At 47.0% G+C, this 17,973-nt stretch overlaps 1 protein-coding gene across 1 annotated transcript in view; it reads right to left on the reverse strand.

The window, feature by feature from the left end:
• ESPL1 (extra spindle pole bodies like 1, separase) overlaps positions 1-17,973 on the reverse strand; it is a 102,952-nt gene that overhangs the window by 69,108 nt on the left and 15,871 nt on the right. Inside the window, 2 exon segments of the mRNA XM_044288289.1 lie at positions 1,652-1,796; positions 3,106-3,348. Coding sequence (XP_044144224.1) covers positions 1,652-1,796; positions 3,106-3,348 — 388 coding nt within the window.

A 17,973-nucleotide genomic window follows, 5' to 3' on the forward strand; every position in this document is an offset into this window, starting at 1 on the left:
CTGGGACAGGGTAGCAGCCCATTCCGGGAGAACCGACAAGGTAGAGGCCGCAGGAGCGGACTGGGCGGGCCCGGGGGTGAGGCACTGCACACAGAGGGACGTAGGCTGGCCGCATGGGAACTTCCTATTACACACAGAGCAGGCGTAATGAGTGGAAATGGCGGCAGGGGGAGTGGGGGCCTGACCAGAGGAAGACATGATGGCGGTGGTGGAACCTGAAAAGAAGAAGTCAGCCAGAGGCTGCCTACCACGACCAATGGTGCTGTGTCCCAGAAAAAACGAGCGCTGGAGATCCGGAGCGCAGGAGGATATGGCGACGCACGCGACCGCTCAGCCCAGGCACAGAGAAACCGTTCGGCAGAAGAACCGCCCCCCTAGCAGCCCGCGCTGGCGCTGGATTGGGCCGAAGGAAGAGAGACCTCGGGAGGAACGCCCACAAGGGGAGGGGCAAGAGAGGAAGCCCGGGAAGCGCAGGAGGCGGAGACGACGCCCGCCCACGTGACCGCGGCCTAGGCCGAGCAAAAGCCGCGGCCTCTAGTATGCGCTCCCCATCCTCAGGGCGCAGTCGGACGCAGAGGAAAGCGCCGCCGCCGGCAACCCCCGCCCGCCAGCGCAGGAATAAAACAGACAGCGCCGAGGACAGGCAGAGGAGAGGACACAGCCACCGAGGTAGGAAAGGGCGAAGGCCGAAAATGGCCGTCTTAAAGGAGCCGATCTCCATTAAAAAAGGCTCCAGAAGGGAGACCCCCCTGAGAAGGAGAGTGAAGGAGAGGTGCCCCCCCAAAGGCCCAGCTATACTAGGGGAAGATGGGTTGGGGCTGAAGCTCATACTCACCCTCCGATTAGTTCAGGCGCAGCATGACCACCCCCTCGGCGGACTCAACACGGAACCGTGGGTCCGCCGGAATCCACTGCAGAAGCAGGTCACGTTGGGGACTGGGTGGCTGCAAGGTACCGAGTACGCGCCCGCAGGGGGGCAACTAAGGTGGAACACGATGGAGCCGCCCCTGCAACCTGTAGAGGAAAAAATTAAAAGAAATAAAAATAAAATAAAAAATTAGCAGAAAAAGGACCTGCTAGCAGGTCATGTCTGCCTCCTACGGACACTAGAACTAGACTGAGTTGTTCTGGCTCTAGCAGAGGGGTATAGCCCACCTGGGTGGAGCCAACACTTTTTTGTTTCTAGTGTCAGCCTCCTAGTGGCAGCTGGGCATATACCCATGGTGCTGTGTCCCCCAATGCCACGCACGAGAAATTTGATTTAGCTTAGTCCCTGGAGGAAGGGTATAGTTGTAGGGAGGAGCTCACACTTTTGTACTTAGTGTCCGCCGCCTAGTGGCAACAGCTATAACCATAACCAAGCCCAACGGAAGAGAAACAGATTTTACGGTAAGTACAAAAATCTAGTTTTTTAGCTATTCGTAATTTAGAGATGAGTGTTAGATGGACACACAAAGTGAAAGTAAGATTCTCAGAATGTAATCCTTTATGACAAAGCTGCTTAATATTTTTAATAAAGACAAATTGAAAAAGCCCAAAATGAGTAAAAATACAAATCATGAAAACAAATTGCCCCAAACTGTCCCCAAAGGTGTACATAATGACCAACTGGAGGTGAACACAGAGCAAGACCTTGAAAAGCTTCAATTACCTCACGCATGTTGGCTTCGAGAGTGCAGATATACTGCCACAGCAGTGCTTGGGCTTTTATATCCAACAAACATGTCTGGTTTTCTGAACTTTGTGAAGCGGAATCAAGAAGCCTGAGACAATCCTGCACCGCATCTAAAGCAGTACTGGGGAGGAAAAAAAAAAACATTGACCCATCATAAAGACACTGAAGGCATCTCATAAAATATTTGTTATATTGGCAAGAGCGCCTGTGATCTCCTCATATAAACTAACTCAACATCCGCTCAACATCGAAGTGGCAGAATAGCACAGTCGTTGCAGCAGAGGAACCATGGACCTAGTAGAACTCCTGTATCCTACAAGCACTTAAAGAGGACCTTTCATTGGTTTTTCTGTTAGAAACTGGTATGCTTAGTAGAAAGCGCTTCCCCTACAGATGCCAACACATTTTTTTCTAATATACCCCCCCCATTCGTAGCCAGGGAGAAAAAAAAAAAAAAAAAAAAAAAAAAAAAAAAAAAAAAAAACAGCTCACCTTCTCCCAGGGAGAAGGAGACGCCCATTGAGAAACCCTGCCATCTCCTCCAACCTGTACCGATACTCTAAATTAACATACTGGGCGCCAAAAACAGCAGGGGACAACCCCGGAACGGAGGGGTATTTTAGAGAAAAAAAAAAAAAGTGCTTGCACGTGTAGGGGCCGCATACCAGTTTCTAACACAAACCCATGAAAGGTTCACTTTTTTTTTAACAAGTCTCTTTTTATTGAAAAGGCATGTCAGGTTACAAGTAATATAAAACACTATATTGATGACATTATGAAGACCTACACACCATGAAAGGTTCACTTGTAAGCAAGGATCAGCAACCTATGGCACTGCAGCTGAGGTGGAACTAAAATTCCCAGCATGGACACTTTCTGGGAGTTGCATTTTCACCACAGCTGAAGTGCCGGCGGTTGCTGAGCCCTGTCTTAAAGGGAATTTGCCTGTATACGGTCCTATCGTACGGTACTGACAAAGACTCTTGTAGTTACTTTTGTAGAATCACTGTTTAATCAGTTGTGAGCAAAGCTCTCGCATTCATGAGCATTGGCTCCTGATGACCTCTCAATGCTTATTGACCGCTTTCTCCCTATACTGTGCATTAGTGGCGGGTGCGCTGGGGAGCTACAGCTCATGAATATGAGGTCTCCTCAGCACGTGCACATCACAGAGAGGACTTCAGCACTCGACACTAATTTTATGAAAACTACAGCAAGAAAACAGTAAATGACAGCGCTGGAATCAGGGCAAGTGTCACTACTTTATACTGTCCAAAGATATGGCGGCAGACACCATACCACAGAGTCCCTTTAACAGCAAAGACATTTATCTATCTTCTTGTATAACTCCATTTCAGCCAAAATAACACAAGCTAGCAACAGCATGAACACTACAGCTTGCTATGTCACATTACTTCTGATCATATTACCATTCAGTCTGTCCCGAATAGTCATGGTAGCAGAGAACCTGAGCAAGCTCGAGAAGGAAGGCTGGACGGTGAGGAGAGAGGCTGCTGTCTTCAGCGCAGAGTTCAAGGAGGTCACAGATTGTATTATAACGCTCCTGTCCAGTGTCCCCATGGACAGATTTATATCCCTTCAGCTCTTCCGATAGGAGGCAAAGCATCAGTTCAGGATCCATAGGATAATCAGCAAGTCCATCCTTCAATGTACTGTGAATAGGTATAAAATAATACAGTTTAGAGTGTTAAGTGTTGTAAAGCTAAACAGGACAAAACTAGACATATGGAAACTGCCTAACTTATCAAAAGGTGCACACAGAATAAATCTAAAAGGCATGGTTGCAGTTCTTTACATTAATATTGTATGCCAAAAATTGTGCATACCATTAACCCTTTCGCTACCCGGATTGATAGGCAAACATGGCGCCCGCACGAACATGCATCAGGCGTCATGGCCGGCAGGTCTCTGCTGTTTCAATCAATTATCGCGACCATCAGTAATGCCAATTGCAGTAATTAAAGCCTTTAGATGCTGGGATCAAGTGAGATCACGGCATCTAAATGGTCATAAACCCGGAAGTTCGCGCTTCCAGGGTTGTTACCGGCATCTTTTAAAGCCAGTGAGGTTGCCGGTAATTGATTTGAATGCGCTCAGCCTTGCACAAGAGGTTAAAGGCATTTATGCTGCATTTCTTATTTTGGCCACCAGGTGGCTGGCTAACATAAGAAATGAGCAATAGCCAATAATAAATGCATTTTAAAGATCCACGATTGTCCAAAATTAAAAAAAAATTGATTTATACGTTCAAATACGAGCTTCAGTTTATTACAAAAAAAGTTTAACCTCTTCCGGACACATGACGTACCGGTACACCATGTTGTCCCGGTACTTAAGGACACATGACTTACCGATACGTCATGTGTATCTCCGATCACCGTCGTAGTTTGTGGCTTTTACAGGTTGCGGCGGGTGGCAGGCGCCATCGGGTCCCCATGGGGCTGTAGGGGGGACCTGATGGCATGGAAGGTAGCGCAATGCCATCCTGAGGCATCGGCGCTGACTTCCTGTGACGAGCCTGTGAGATCCAGACCCCTGGATCTCTCAGGCCGGAAGCTGTATGAGTAATACTCACTGTATTACTCATACAGCCAATGCATTAGAATACAGAAGTATGGAAATGCATTGTAAAGGATTAGACCCCCAAAAGGTTAAGTCCCAAAGTGGGACAAAAAAAAGTTCGTAAAATCAGTTTTGAATACCTTGAGGGTGTAGTTTCTAGAATGGGGTCCTTTTTGGGTGGTTTCTATTATGTAAGCCTCACAAAGTGACTTCAGACCTGAACTGGTCCTTGAAAAGTGTGTTTTTGAAAATTTCTGAAAAATTTCAAGATTTGCTTCTAAACGTCTAAGCCTTGTAACATCCCCAAAAAATAAAATGTCATTCCCAAAATGGTCTAAACAAAGTAGACATATGGGGAATGTAAAGTAATTGTTTTTGTAGGTATTACTATGTATTATAGAAGTAGAGAAATTGAAACTTGGAAATATGCTATTTTTTCAAAAAATTTGGCAAATTTGCTATTTTTTTTACTCCATTTTACCAGTGTCATGAAGTACAATATGTGACGAAAAAACTATCTCAGAATGGGCTGGATAAGTCAAAGTGTTTTTAAGTTCTCACCGCATAAAGTGACACTGGTCAGATTTGCAAAAAATGGCCTGGTCCTTAACCCCTTAAGGACATAGGGCGTACCGGTACGTCCTATTTCCCAAGTCCTTAAGGACCAAGGACGTACCGGTACGTCCTAACTTTAAAATCGGCATTCCGGCGCCCCAGGGGTTAATTTGAACAGGATGCCGGCTGAAATCATTCAGCCGGCATCCTGTCAAAACGCCAGGGGGGGGGGGGGTCATGTGACGGTGATCGCAGACCTGCGGTTTGATGCGCTTTTTTCAGTTTCTGATCCCCGCGGTCCCTGACCGCGGGGATCAGAAACTTCAGAGTGCCTAAAATCAATATAGTGCACCCCCCCCCCTGCACGATTTGATGGCGGCGGGTGGTGCAGGGGGGGTGTCGCAGGCGGTGGGGGCGTTGCGGGAGGTGCGGCAGGCGGGATCGCGATCCCCCGCCCGCCTCCCATTGCATAATCGTTGGTGTACAGTGGGTATACCAGGGTGCCAGCACATTGCTGGCACCCTGGTATAAACGGCTGACATCGTCGATGCGATGTCAGCCGTTTAACCCTTTCCATACAGCGGTCCGTACGGACCGCTGTATGGAAAAGGTTAACAGCGCAGGGAGCTCCCTCCCTCTCCGATCGGAGGGCTGCTGTGCCTTTGCAGCCCCCCGATGGGAGAGGGGGAGAGAGCCCCCTGAAGCCCCGTCCTCACCCTTCCCCGTCTGCGAAGTTGTGGCAGACGGGGAAGGTTCCCATGGCAACAGGACGCCTGCTCAGGCGTCCTGCTGGCCATGGTGCTGAACAGATCTATGCTGAAAGCATAGATCTGTTCAGTGTAAGTAAAATACAGTACAGAAACCTATATAGGTTCTGTACTGTATTTTACAGACATCAGACCCACTGGATCTTCAAGTACCAAGTGGGTCTGGGTCAAAAAAATAAAAAAAAAAAGTGAAAAAAGTTAAGATAAAAATAAAAAAAAAACATTTATCACTGAATAAAAATAAAAAAAATACACTACACATTAGGTATCGCCGCGTCCGTAACGACCTGATCTATAAAACGGTCATGTTACTTTCCCCGCACAGTGAACGCCATAAAAATAAAAACTGAGAAAATTGAAATTGTGTAAAAAAAGAAATGTAAAAGTGTAAAAAAAGAAATTTTTTGCCATCTTGCGTCACAAAAAGTGTAATAGCAAGCGATCAAAAAGTCATATGCACCCCAAAATAGTGCCAATTAAAACTGTCATCTCATCCCGCAAAAAATTAGACCCTACTCAAGATAATCGCCCAAAAACTGAAAAAACTATGGCTCTTAGACTATGGAGACACTAAACAATTATTTGGTTTTAAAAATGAAGTTATTGTATAAAACTTACATAAATAAAAAAAATGGTATACATATTAGGTATCGCCGCGTCCGTGACAACCTGCTCTATAAAATTACCACGTGATCTAACCTGTCAGATGAATGTTGTAAATAACAAAAAAAAAAAAAACGTGCCAAAAAATCTATTTCTTGTTACCTTGCCGCACAAAAAGTGTAATAGAGCAACCAAAAATCATATGTATCCTAAACTAGTACCAACAATACTGCCACCCTATCCCGTACTTTCTAAAATGGGGTCACTTTTTTGGAGTTTCTACTCTAGGGGTGCATTAGGGGGGCTTCAAATGGGACATGGTGTCAAAAAAACAGTCCAGCAAAATCTGCCTACCAAAAACCGTATGGCATTCCTTTCCTTCTGCGCCCTGCCGTGTGCCCGTACAGCAGTTTACAACCACATATGGGGTGTTTCTGTAAACTACAGAATCAGGGCCATAAATAATGAGTTTTGTTTGGCTGTTAACCCTTGCTTTGTAACTGGAAAAAAAAAAATTAAAATGGAAAATCTGCCAAAAAAGTGAAATTTTGAAATTGTATCTCTATTTTCCATTAAATCTTGTGCAATACCTAAAGGGTTAACAAAGTTTGTAAAATCAGTTTTGAATACCTTGAGGGGTGTAGTTTCTTAGATGGGGTCACTTTTATGGAGTTTCTACTCTAGGGGTGCATCAGGGGGCTTCAAATGGGACATGGTGTCAAAAAAACTGTCCAGCAAAATCTGGCTTCCAAAAACCATACGGCTCACCTTTCCCTCTACGCCCCGCTGTGTGGCCGTACAGTAGTTTATGGCCACATATGGGGTGTTTCTGTAAACAGCAGAGTCAGGGCAATAAAGATACAGTCTTGTTTGGCTGTTAACCCTTGCTTTGTTAGTGGAAAAAATGGGTTAAAATGGAAAATTAGGCAAAAAAATGAAATTCTCAAATTTCATCCCCATTTGCCAATAACTCTTGTGCAACACCTAAAGGGTTAACGAAGTTTGTAAAATCAGTTTTGAATACCTTGAGGGGTGTAGTTTACAGAATGGGGTCATTTTTGGGCGGTTTCTATTATGTAAGCCGCGCAAAGTGACTTCAGAGCTGTAGTGGTCCCTAAAAATTGGATTTTTGTAAATTTCTGAAAAATGTCAAGATTTGCTTCTAAACTTCTAAGCCTTGTAACATCCCCAAAAAATAAAATATCATTCCCAAAATAATTCAAACATGAAGTAGACATATGGGGAATGTTAAGTCATCAAAAATTTTGGGGGTATTACTATGTATTACAGAAGTAGAGAAACAAACTTTGAAATTTGCAAATTTTTCCAAAATTTTGGTAAATTAGGTATTTTATTATGCAAAAAAATTAATTTTTTTGACTTTATTTTACCAGTGTCATGAAGTACAATATGTGACGAAAAAACAATCTCAGAATGGCCTGGATAAGTCAAAGTGTTTTAAAGTTATCAGCACTTAAAGTGACACTGGTCAGATTTGCAAAAAATGGCCTGGTCCTTAACCCTTTCATGACCAAGGGTCATTGATGCCCCAATGTCCAGGTCAAAATTTACAAATCTGACATGCGTCACTTTATGTGGTAATATCTTTGGAACACTTTTACTTATCCAAGCCATTCTGAGATTGTTTTCTCGTGACACATTGTACTTCATGATAGTCATATATTTGAGTCAATATATTTCACCTTTATTTATGAAAAAAATCCCAAATTTACCAAAAATGTGGAAAAATTCACAATTTTCCAAATTTCAATTTCTCTGCTTCTAAAACAGAAAGTCATACCTAATAAAATATTTATTACTTAACATTCCCCATATGTCTACTTTATGTTGGCATCATTTTGGAAATGTCATTTTATTTTTTAGGACGTTAGAAGGCTTAGAAGTTTAGAAGCAATTCTTACAATTTTTAAGAAAATTTCCAAAACCCACTTTTTAAGGACCAGTTCAGGTCTGAAGTCACTGTGGGGCTTACATAGTGGAAACCCCCATAAATGACCCCATTGTAGAAACTACACGCCTCAAGTTACTCAAAACTGATTTTACAAACTTTGTTAACCCTTTAGGCGTTCCGCAAGAATTAAAGGAAAATGGAGATTAAATTTCTAAATTTCACATTTTTGGCCGATTTTCCATTTTATAAAAAAAATGTCTTTAACACATTGAGGGTTAACAGCCAAACAAAACTCAATATTTATTACCCTGATTTCGCGGTTTACATAAACACCCCACATGTGGTCGCAAACTGCTGTACAGGCACACGGCAGGGCGCAAAAGGAAAGGAATGCCATACGGTTTTTGGAAGGCAGATTGTGCTGGATTGGTTTTCTGAACGCCATATGTTTTTTATTTTTCTGCCGATAGTCTTGTGCAGGGGCTCGTTTTTTGCAGAAAGTGTTGAGGTTTATATTGGTACCATTTTTGGGTACATAGGATTTTTTGATCATTCATTATTACACTTTATGGGGCAAGGTGACGCAAAAATTGGCTGTTTTGGAACAGTTTTCATTTATTTATTTTTACAGCGTTCATCTGAGGAGTTAGGTCATGTGATACTTTTATAGAGAAGATCGTTACGGTCGTGGCAATACCTAATATGTATACTTTTTCTTATTTATTTTAGTTTTACACAATAATAGCATTTCTGAAACCAAAAAAATGATGTTTTAGTGTCTCTATAGTCTGAGAACCATAGCTTTTTTATTTTTTGGGCGATTGTCTTAAATAGGGTATAATTTTTTGCGGGACGAGGTGGCGGTTTGATTGGTACTATTTTGGGGGTCATACGCCTTTTTGATCGCTTGCTGTTGCACTTTTTGTGATGTAAGGTGACAAAAATGGCTTTTTTTTACACATTTTATTTTATTTTTTTTATGGTGTTTATTGGACGGGGTCTATCATGTGATATCTCTATAGAGACGGTCGTTACGGACGCGGTGATACCTAATATGTGTCGTTTTTTTATTTTTCTTTTTTTTTAGGAAAAAAAGGCATTTTTTTAATTTTACATTTTATTATTTATTTTTTTTCACATTTAATTTTTTTTATCAAGTCCCTCTTGGATCATGAAGATCCAGTGGGGCTGATGGCTGTACTATACTTTGCAATGCTCTTGCATTGCAAAGTGTAATACATTCAGATGCCCTGTAGGTGGCAACAGCAGACGCTTTTGCAAAGCGTCCGGTTGCCAGGGCAACCATCGGGGCTGCCATCGCAGCGCAGCAGCCCCGATGGTGGAGAGAGGGAGCCCCCTCCCTCCATTAACCCCATAGATGCCGCTGCCGGCATCTCTGGGGTTACAGCAGAGTGTCAGCATAGAGCTGACACTCTGATGATGGCGGCGGTTTAGGAATGGAGCCGCCGCCATCAAGCACAGCATGGGGGCAGACCGAGGGGGGGGGGGGGTGGGGGTCTGGCAGCGCTGGAAGGGGGGGGGGGGGCCTTGAAATTGTCACGGCCAGCAGGAGGGGGCACTGGAGGACACACGATGGGGCACAGATGGAGGGGCACTGTGGACATGGAGATGCGGCAAAGATCAGGTGGCGCCTGCACAGATCGGGGTGGGGGGGGGCTGCACGGATGGGGGGGGGGGGGGGCACGAGGACACTGATTTCAGGCTCTGATCTGCAGAGCGCAGATCAGAGCCTGAAACCGGCATTTTTTCACTGCCGTGATCCGATTGGTTAGTCTGCACAGACTAACCAATCGGATCGATTGCCGGCAAGGGGCCACTCTGATTGGTCCCTTGCCGGCATTACTGCACTGTATGCTGTCCGTGACAGCATAGAGGGCAGGGGCAGAAGCTTTAATCCAAGCGCTTTGCAGCGCTTGGATTAAAGAGCTGCCAGAACGTTTATATACGTGGTAGCTGCACGGGGTATGTGCAGCTATCACGTATATATACAGATTGCGGTCGTGAAGGGGTTAAGGTGAAAATGAGACCGGTCCTTAAGGGGTTAAGGTGAAAATGAGCTCGATCCTTGAGTTAAAAATTAAATAAAAAATATACAAATAAAATTTTGATAGAGAGATAGATATCTATCTATCTCTATCACCCACCTTTCCATATAATACAAATTATACACCTCACAGGTATCGCTGTGAGCGAAAATGGCCGTACTTTTAAAATAAAAAATATTTTTCCAATGCAACAAATGGCTTAACAGAAAAAAGGGTAAAAATGGCCAATTTGCCATTTTTTCATTGCTTCTCTTACCCCCAAAAAATAAAACGTGATAAAAAAAAGTCACACACACCAAAATGGTACCAATAATTGTTATTTTTTTTTCAAAGTTTACATTTATTTTTACACTATTTAAACTAGGGGTGCACCGAAATGTCGGCCACCGAAAATATCGGCCGAAAATGCACCTAATCCATTTCTGCCGATATTTGTACATATCGGCCGAAAATAGCGGGGAGGGACTGGGAGGAGGAGCTGGGGGCCGGTGCGTTCACTGTGCTCCGGCCCCCAGCTCCAGTAGTTATAAAATGTGTGCAATTAATAAGCATTCTATTCATGAGGCCCCCTCTGCAGTAGAACATTCAATATAGCCATCCTACTCACAGGGCTGTTATCTTAATGCTGGCCGGCCGGGCAGACGAGCGGCAGCGTCACGACTGACGTCACATGCCTGCGCCGCCTCCTTCATTCAGAAAGTAGGCCGGGCACATGACGTCAGTCGTGACGCTGCCGCTCGTCTGCCCGGCCGGCCAGCATTAAGATAACAGCCCTGTGAGTAGGATGTGGCTATATTGAATGTTCTACTGCAGAGGGGGCCTCATGAATAGAATGCTTATTAATTGCACACATTTTATAACTACTGGAGCTGGGGGCCGGAGCACAGTGAACACACCGGCCCCCAGCTCCTCCTTCCAGTCCCTCCCCGCTATTTTCTATTAATTGTACACATTTTATAATAACTAGTCTGTACTGGAGCGGCAATGGGTTCTGTGGATGGCACTGTTATGGGGTGGGTGGGGGTCTGTGGATGGCACTGTTATGAGGTGGGGGGTCTGTGGATGGCACTTTTATGGGGTGGGTGGGGGTCTGTGGATGGCACTGTTATGGGGTGGGTGGGGGTCTGTGGATGGCACCGTTATGAGGTGGGTGGGGGTCTGTGGATGGCACCGTTATGAGGTGGGTGGGGGTCTGTGGATGGCACCGTTATGAGGTGGGTGGGGGTCTGTGGATGGCACTGTTATGGGGTGGGTGGGTAATATGATTTATTAAATTCATGAAAAAGAATTATTAATAAAATCATAAAAAAAAAAAGTATTTTAAAAGTATTTGGGCAAAAAGGCAGTTTCAGTTTCGGTCAAGGGGTATCCTGAATTTTCGGACCAGAATTTTCATTTCGGTGCACCCCTAATTTAAACATTAAAAAAACTATACATATGGGGTATTCTTGGAATCGTACTGACCCAGAGAATGAAGGGCATGGGTCAGTTTTGCTGCAAATGGAATGCTGTGGGAAGAAAACCCGTAAAACTGAGGAATTGCTTTTTTCCCCCCCAAATCCAACCCATTTGGCTATTTTTTAACGCTTCCTAGGGCTGACAAAAATGACAACCGGCATTCCAATACACTCTTTATTACACAAAAAGGAGGGCATCATACACACCCTTGAAAAATTATGACTGAAGGCATGCTGGTGACCCTCAAAAACATTAGGGGCGAGGGCCTGCTACTGATCTGACCATGGAAAAAATTATGTGCGAGGGCCTGCTGCTGAGCTGACCTTCTAAAACATTAGGAGGGAGGGCGGCCTAAGTATGTTGATATGATGGAGGAGGACGAGAAAAGGAAGATTGAACCATATACCCTTTTTAGTGGTGGAAGGGGTGCATGGGAATACAGTGTATTCAATAAACCATAAAAGCCACATTTAAAGTGCCTTTATGTTCAGCCGCTTTCCTCTGGTGGAGTAGAGAAGTCAGGGGCAATCAAGGCCTTGTTCATTTCGATAAGAGTCAACCTGTCAGCATTTTCAGATGCACTTATCAGTTATTATGCCCCCAGCAGCACTAAATACCCGCTCTGACAAAACGCTGGCGGCAGGGCAGGCCAGCACCTCCATGGCGTAGAGCACCAGTTCGTGCCACGTGTCCAGATTGGACACCCAATAGTTGGAAGGCACAGAGGGATCATTGAGGACGCTGATACGGTCTGCTACGTACTCCATCTCCCAAAATGTTTCCCTCCTTGTGACAGTAGGCCGCGCATAAGAGTGAGGGTGCTGGCCCAGGCCTTTGAGAGTGTTGCCCTGCCTCTGTTGGAACTGCTGTGTGTTCCCCCTCCTCGGTTGCACAAGGAACTACGTACTCTGCTGCCGGCGTTGTCAGCTGGAAATTTTTGGACCAATTTTTCCACAAGGACCTTTTGGTATTGCACCATTTTGCTAGTCCTCTCCACCACGGTAATGAGAGATGAGAAGTTCTCTTTGAAGCAGGGGTCGAGAAAGGTGAACAATCAGTAATCGGTGTTGGCCAAAATGCATATAACACGAGGGTCACAGGAAAGGCAGCATAACAAAGTCAGCCATGTGTGCCAGAGTCCCAACAGACAAGACTTCGCTGTCCTCATCGGGAGGATGACTCAATCTCCTCATCCTCTTTGGCCCATCCACGCTGAACAGATGGAATAAACCCGCTATGGGTACTACCCTCTGTAGCGGAGGCAACCGTCTCCTGCTCCTCCTTATCATCCAATTCGCGCTGAGAAGACGAACTGAGGGCGGTCTGGCTAGCACCCTGTGTACTGTCTTCCCCCATGCAAAGCGTCCGCCTTCATTGTGAGCTTTTCAGTAGACACAAAAGTGGGATGGTTACGCTGATAATAGCGGCATCGCCACTCACCATCTGTGTTGATTCCTCAAAGTTGCGTAAAACCTCAAAGGTCAGACATCCATGCCCACTCGTGAAGAGCAGAAGCTGACTGGAAAGGCGACAACCATGCTGCAGCTGGTATTCCACTACTGCCCTCTGCTGCTCACAAAGCCTGGCCAACATGTGGAACATGGAGTTCCAGCGCGTGCTCACGTCACACAACAGTTGGTGATCTGGCAATTGAAAGCGCTGCCAGACCGGCGGCAGCTGTAAATGACTTTCGGAAATGAGCAAACACGCGACGCACCTTCACCAGTAGCTCAGGCAAATTGGGGTAGGTTTTGAGACACCGCTGAACCACTAAGTTGAACACGTGGGCTAGGCATGGTGTGTGTGCGAGTGTCACGGAAGGTGTACAGAAAACTAGAAGACACAAAATGAAGATCCGACTGACTGGATCCAAAACTAAGGAACAAAAGGGAGAGCCCTGCAACAGACCTGGCTCTCTCCCTAACTGCTCAGCCTATGCAAAAATCTCAATGGTAGATGCTCGCATATCCTCGTACCTCGACTGTATAACACCTGAACACCCTATAATAGTGAGGGGACACGACCACCGGCTCCCTACACTTGATACAGAGGGAGTCAGGGTCACCTGGGATCCAGCAAACCAGAAAACACAAATGAATGATCAAAACTTATCTGTAGAAGACTCAGTAGTAGCATCCAGCATGCATACACTCCAGGAAGTTGTATAAACCGCAAAGTGATGCAGTATGGGAAGGGATTTAAAGGGATGCAATCAGTGCAACTACATGACAGCTGAGAGAGGCTAACGAGATGAAAAAACGAAAGCAAAACAAAAAGGAACCTCAAAGAGGAGGTTCTGAAGGACGTCTGTCAGAGCTTCTCAGATGTCTGGTGGTGACAGTGAGCTTGCCGAGCTCCAAAGCTGCCACCAAGTTACGGCCATTATAAGACACAACCATGCCTGGATGTAGGTTGAGTGGCAAGACCCACAGCTCAGTCTGGTCCCTTATACCCTGCCACAGCTCTGCGGCAGTGTGCTGTTTGTCACCTAAGCAAATAAGTTTCAGCACGGCCTGTTGTCGTTTCCCCACTGCAGTGCTACACTGCTTCCAGCTGCTGACTGATGGCGCTGCAAGATGACAATTCAGAGGTGGAAATGGAGGAGGAGGTGGAGAAGGGGGGGTTGCAGCCACTGATGTAGGTGGTGGCAGAAATCTTGATGGAAGTAGGGCCCGCAATCCTTGGCGTCTGTAGCACCTGTGCCATCCCAGGGTACGAATCGCTCCCGGCCTCCACAACGTTCACCCAGTGTGCCGTCAGGGAAATGTAGCGTCCCTGGCCACAAGCACTTGTCCATGTGCCAGTCATTACGTGGACCTTCCCAATAACTGTGTTGGTCAGGGCACGGGTGATGTTACAGGACACATGCTGGTGTAAGGCGGGGATGGCACACTAGTAAAAATAGTGGCGGCTGAGGACTGAGTAACGAGGGACGGCCACCGCCATCAGACTGTGTCCACAAGCCTAAATGGCAACATTTCCAGGGCAATCAATTTGGAAAGGTGCGCATTTAGTGCTATGGTCTGTGGGCGGCTGGATGGGGATTTGCGCTTTCGTTCAAAGGCCTGGGGTATGGACATCTGTACGCTGCGCTGGGACACAGAAGTGGATGTGCTAGCCGATAGTGCTTGCGAAAGTCAAGGTGCAGGGCGGGAGGCATCCGGGCTTGAGTCTTGGACAGGAAATTGGCCAGCACGTAACAAAAGGGGAAGAGGAGGCAGTGGTGTGAGCTGCAGACACTGATTGTGGACCCAGGCGTTCGGCCCACCTATTAGGGTGCTTTGATGCCATGTGGGGGATCATGCTGGTGAGGTTGCTAGTGTTCACACCCCTGCTCATTTTGGTACGGCACAGGTTGCAAATGACAATTCTTTTAATCGCCCGCACTTTCCTCACAGAAGACTGGGGAACACCTACCCCTTGGCAAGGGAGATTTCCGCAAGGGGGTGCTCCGGGGAGCAGTTTCGGGCCTGTTAGGTGTGGCCCGTTTCCCCCTTTTGCCAACCCCACTGCCTCTCCCAGTCTGTTGCGGTGCTGCGGATCCCTACCCCTCTGTACTGCTGTTCTCGCTCGGCTTGCCACCTTCCCAGGTTGGGTCAGTGATTTTATCGTCCACAACTCCTCTTCCTCACTCTGGTCATCCTTCTGACCTAACAACCACCTCACTTATTGACAACTGTGTCTCATCCTCATCATCAACCTCTTGAGACACTAATTGCCATTGACTTATTGGCAACTGTGTCTCATCATCATCCCCCTCGTGAAACACTAATTGTCCTTCCCCACCGCCATCTTCTTCTGACTGTGGATGCTCAAGAGTTTCGAAATCAGGGCACAAGATCTCACGTCCCTCTTCAAGCAGACTTAGAGAGAGGCCCAAATTAAGGAATGGCGCTGAAAAGAGCTCCTCGGAATATCCGAGTGTGGGATCACTTGTTTGCAAAGACTCTCCCCATAGTGGGAGGAAGGAGTATCAGGGTGAGGATTCTGTTGACCAGACTCTTGGCTACTGAGACTGGACTTTGTGGAAGACAGGGTGGTGCTTAACCGACTGAAAGCATTATCTGCTGCAATCCAACCAACCACCTGCTTGCACTGGTGCGACTTCAAGGAGTGGTGTCCTTCGCCGCCCTGCAAACTGGGACATGAAACTAGGTATCGTGGATGAGTGTGTTTCTTGTGCTCGGCCAGCAGGCAGTTTCACCACGCCCAGGGCCACGGCCTCTGCATGCTCCATAAGCAGCACAGCCACTTCCCTGTCCCTTACTGCTTGCCTTCATCATATTAAATGGCATATATGCTTGCAAGTATGTCACACGTACAGTGGCGCAGTTTTTTTTATAGGGTATGCCCAAATAAATTACAGTCAATGTCACTGATATTTGGGATGCAGAAACGTTATACGGGAGATGTAGCGCATGTAATGTAACTGTCTGCAGCGGACACCATCTACGGAAAAAGTACACTGTCAAATATTTTTCGGCTGCGTACATGTTACACAGGAGATGTAGCGCAGATAATGTTGCTTTCTGCAGTAGCCAAACAATTGCAAGCTATTTAGCGCAGGTTGCGCTAAAAATATATATTGCTGCCAGACACAATAGTCCTTAAAAGGACTTTTGGGTCTCTAACACCAACCCTGCCTAACAAAAAAGATAAAATTAAATTCCCTACACTATCTGTCCCTTATACAGCACAGCTCTCCCTGACTAAGACTGAGCCGAACCACGTGTCATTGGGTGCTTTATAGCAGCGGTCCCCAACCGCCGGGCCGCGGAGGATTGTCAGCAGGGCTGCAGCGATCAGTGCCGTCTTTATCGCGGTACTAACAAAGAGCTTCCATTATAGAAGCGCTTCATTAGTACAGGAGGACCAGTAAGCGGTGAAGGATCTGTACTCACCGCTTCCTGGTCCTCGGGTCGGCTATCGGCTGTTCAGGGCTGTGCACAGCATGAGGTCACAGCACAGCAGGAAGAAGAGGATCGCGATGGTGACCAGGAGCTGGAGAGGTAAGTGTTTTTTTTATTTTATTTGCGCTGACATAAGGGCTGATGGCTGACCTGGTGGCAGACATGGGGCCGGGGGGGGGGGGGGGTTTGGGGCTGATGGCCAACATGGAAAGGGGGGGGGGCCGATGGCCGGCATGGAAAGGGGTGGGGGCCGATGGCCGGCATGGAAAGGGGTGGGGGGGGGGGGGGGGCGCTGATGGCCGACATGGAAAGGGGGGTGGGGGGGCTGATGGCCGACATGGAAAGGGGGGTGGGGGGGCTGATGGCCGACATGGAAAGGGGGGTGGGGGGGGCTGATGGCCGACATGGAAAGGGGGGTGGGGGGGGCTGATGGCCGACATGGAAAGGGGGGTGGGGGGGGCTGATGGCCGACATGGAAAGGGGGGTGGGGGGGGCTGATGGCCGACATGGAAAGGGGGGTGGGGGGGGCTGATGGCCGACATGGAAAGGGGGGTGGGGGGGGGGCTGATGGCCGACATGGAAAGGGGGGTGGGGGGGGGGGCTGATGGCCGACATGGAAAGGGGGGTGGGGGGGGGCTGATGGACGACATGGAGGGGGGGGGGGGCTGATGGATGGCTAAAGGTTGGGGGGGTTGATCTGAGGCATTGGGGGTCTGATTGCTGGTCTGACCTGAGGTGTAATGAAAAATATTTTTCTTATTGTTCTACTCTAAAACCTAGGTGCATCTTATAGGGTGAAAAATATGGTACGGTGCAGCAGAGACCGTAGTCAGTTTATATAGTGTTATATATTTTAATATGCACCGTGTGTTTTGTTATGTGCGTGAGCCAGTCAGCGCCGACTAGCACCCCCTAAGCCCCGCCCCAGAATCCCCCTCCCCACCCGGTCCCTGAGAAAAAAAATGGTCTTGCATGAAACTGGTCCTGGTGCAAAAAAGGTTGGGGACCACTGCTTTATAGCACCCAAAGACGCGTTCTGGCCAGCCAATCACTGTAATGCAAGTAACCAACATGCCTACTGGCATTACAGTGATGGCAGTACTTACCTGCACATTTATTGCCAACAAACGTGCGGGGAGGAGACTCGAGCATTGTGCTCGAGCACACGTGGTATTAGGCCAAACATTGCGATGCTAGAGACGAACTTGTGTTCGGCCGAGCATGCTCGCTCAACACTACCGGTATCTTAAGACGCATTTTACGACTACCCACCTTCATTTTTCTAGACACTTTATAAAGAGCTCCAGCACATGAACGTGCACGACCTGTGCCCGTATTACAGGCCGCAAACAGCGGTTGCGCAATATACGGGCACCGGCTGTGTGTGCTCAGTATTCACTTGAATGAGTCCGCAAGATACAGAGCGGAGGCTCATGGAAGCACT

Source organism: Bufo gargarizans, chromosome 3 (assembly GCF_014858855.1).
Source record: "Bufo gargarizans isolate SCDJY-AF-19 chromosome 3, ASM1485885v1, whole genome shotgun sequence".
In the NCBI taxonomy this organism is placed as follows: domain Eukaryota; kingdom Metazoa; phylum Chordata; class Amphibia; order Anura; family Bufonidae; genus Bufo; species Bufo gargarizans.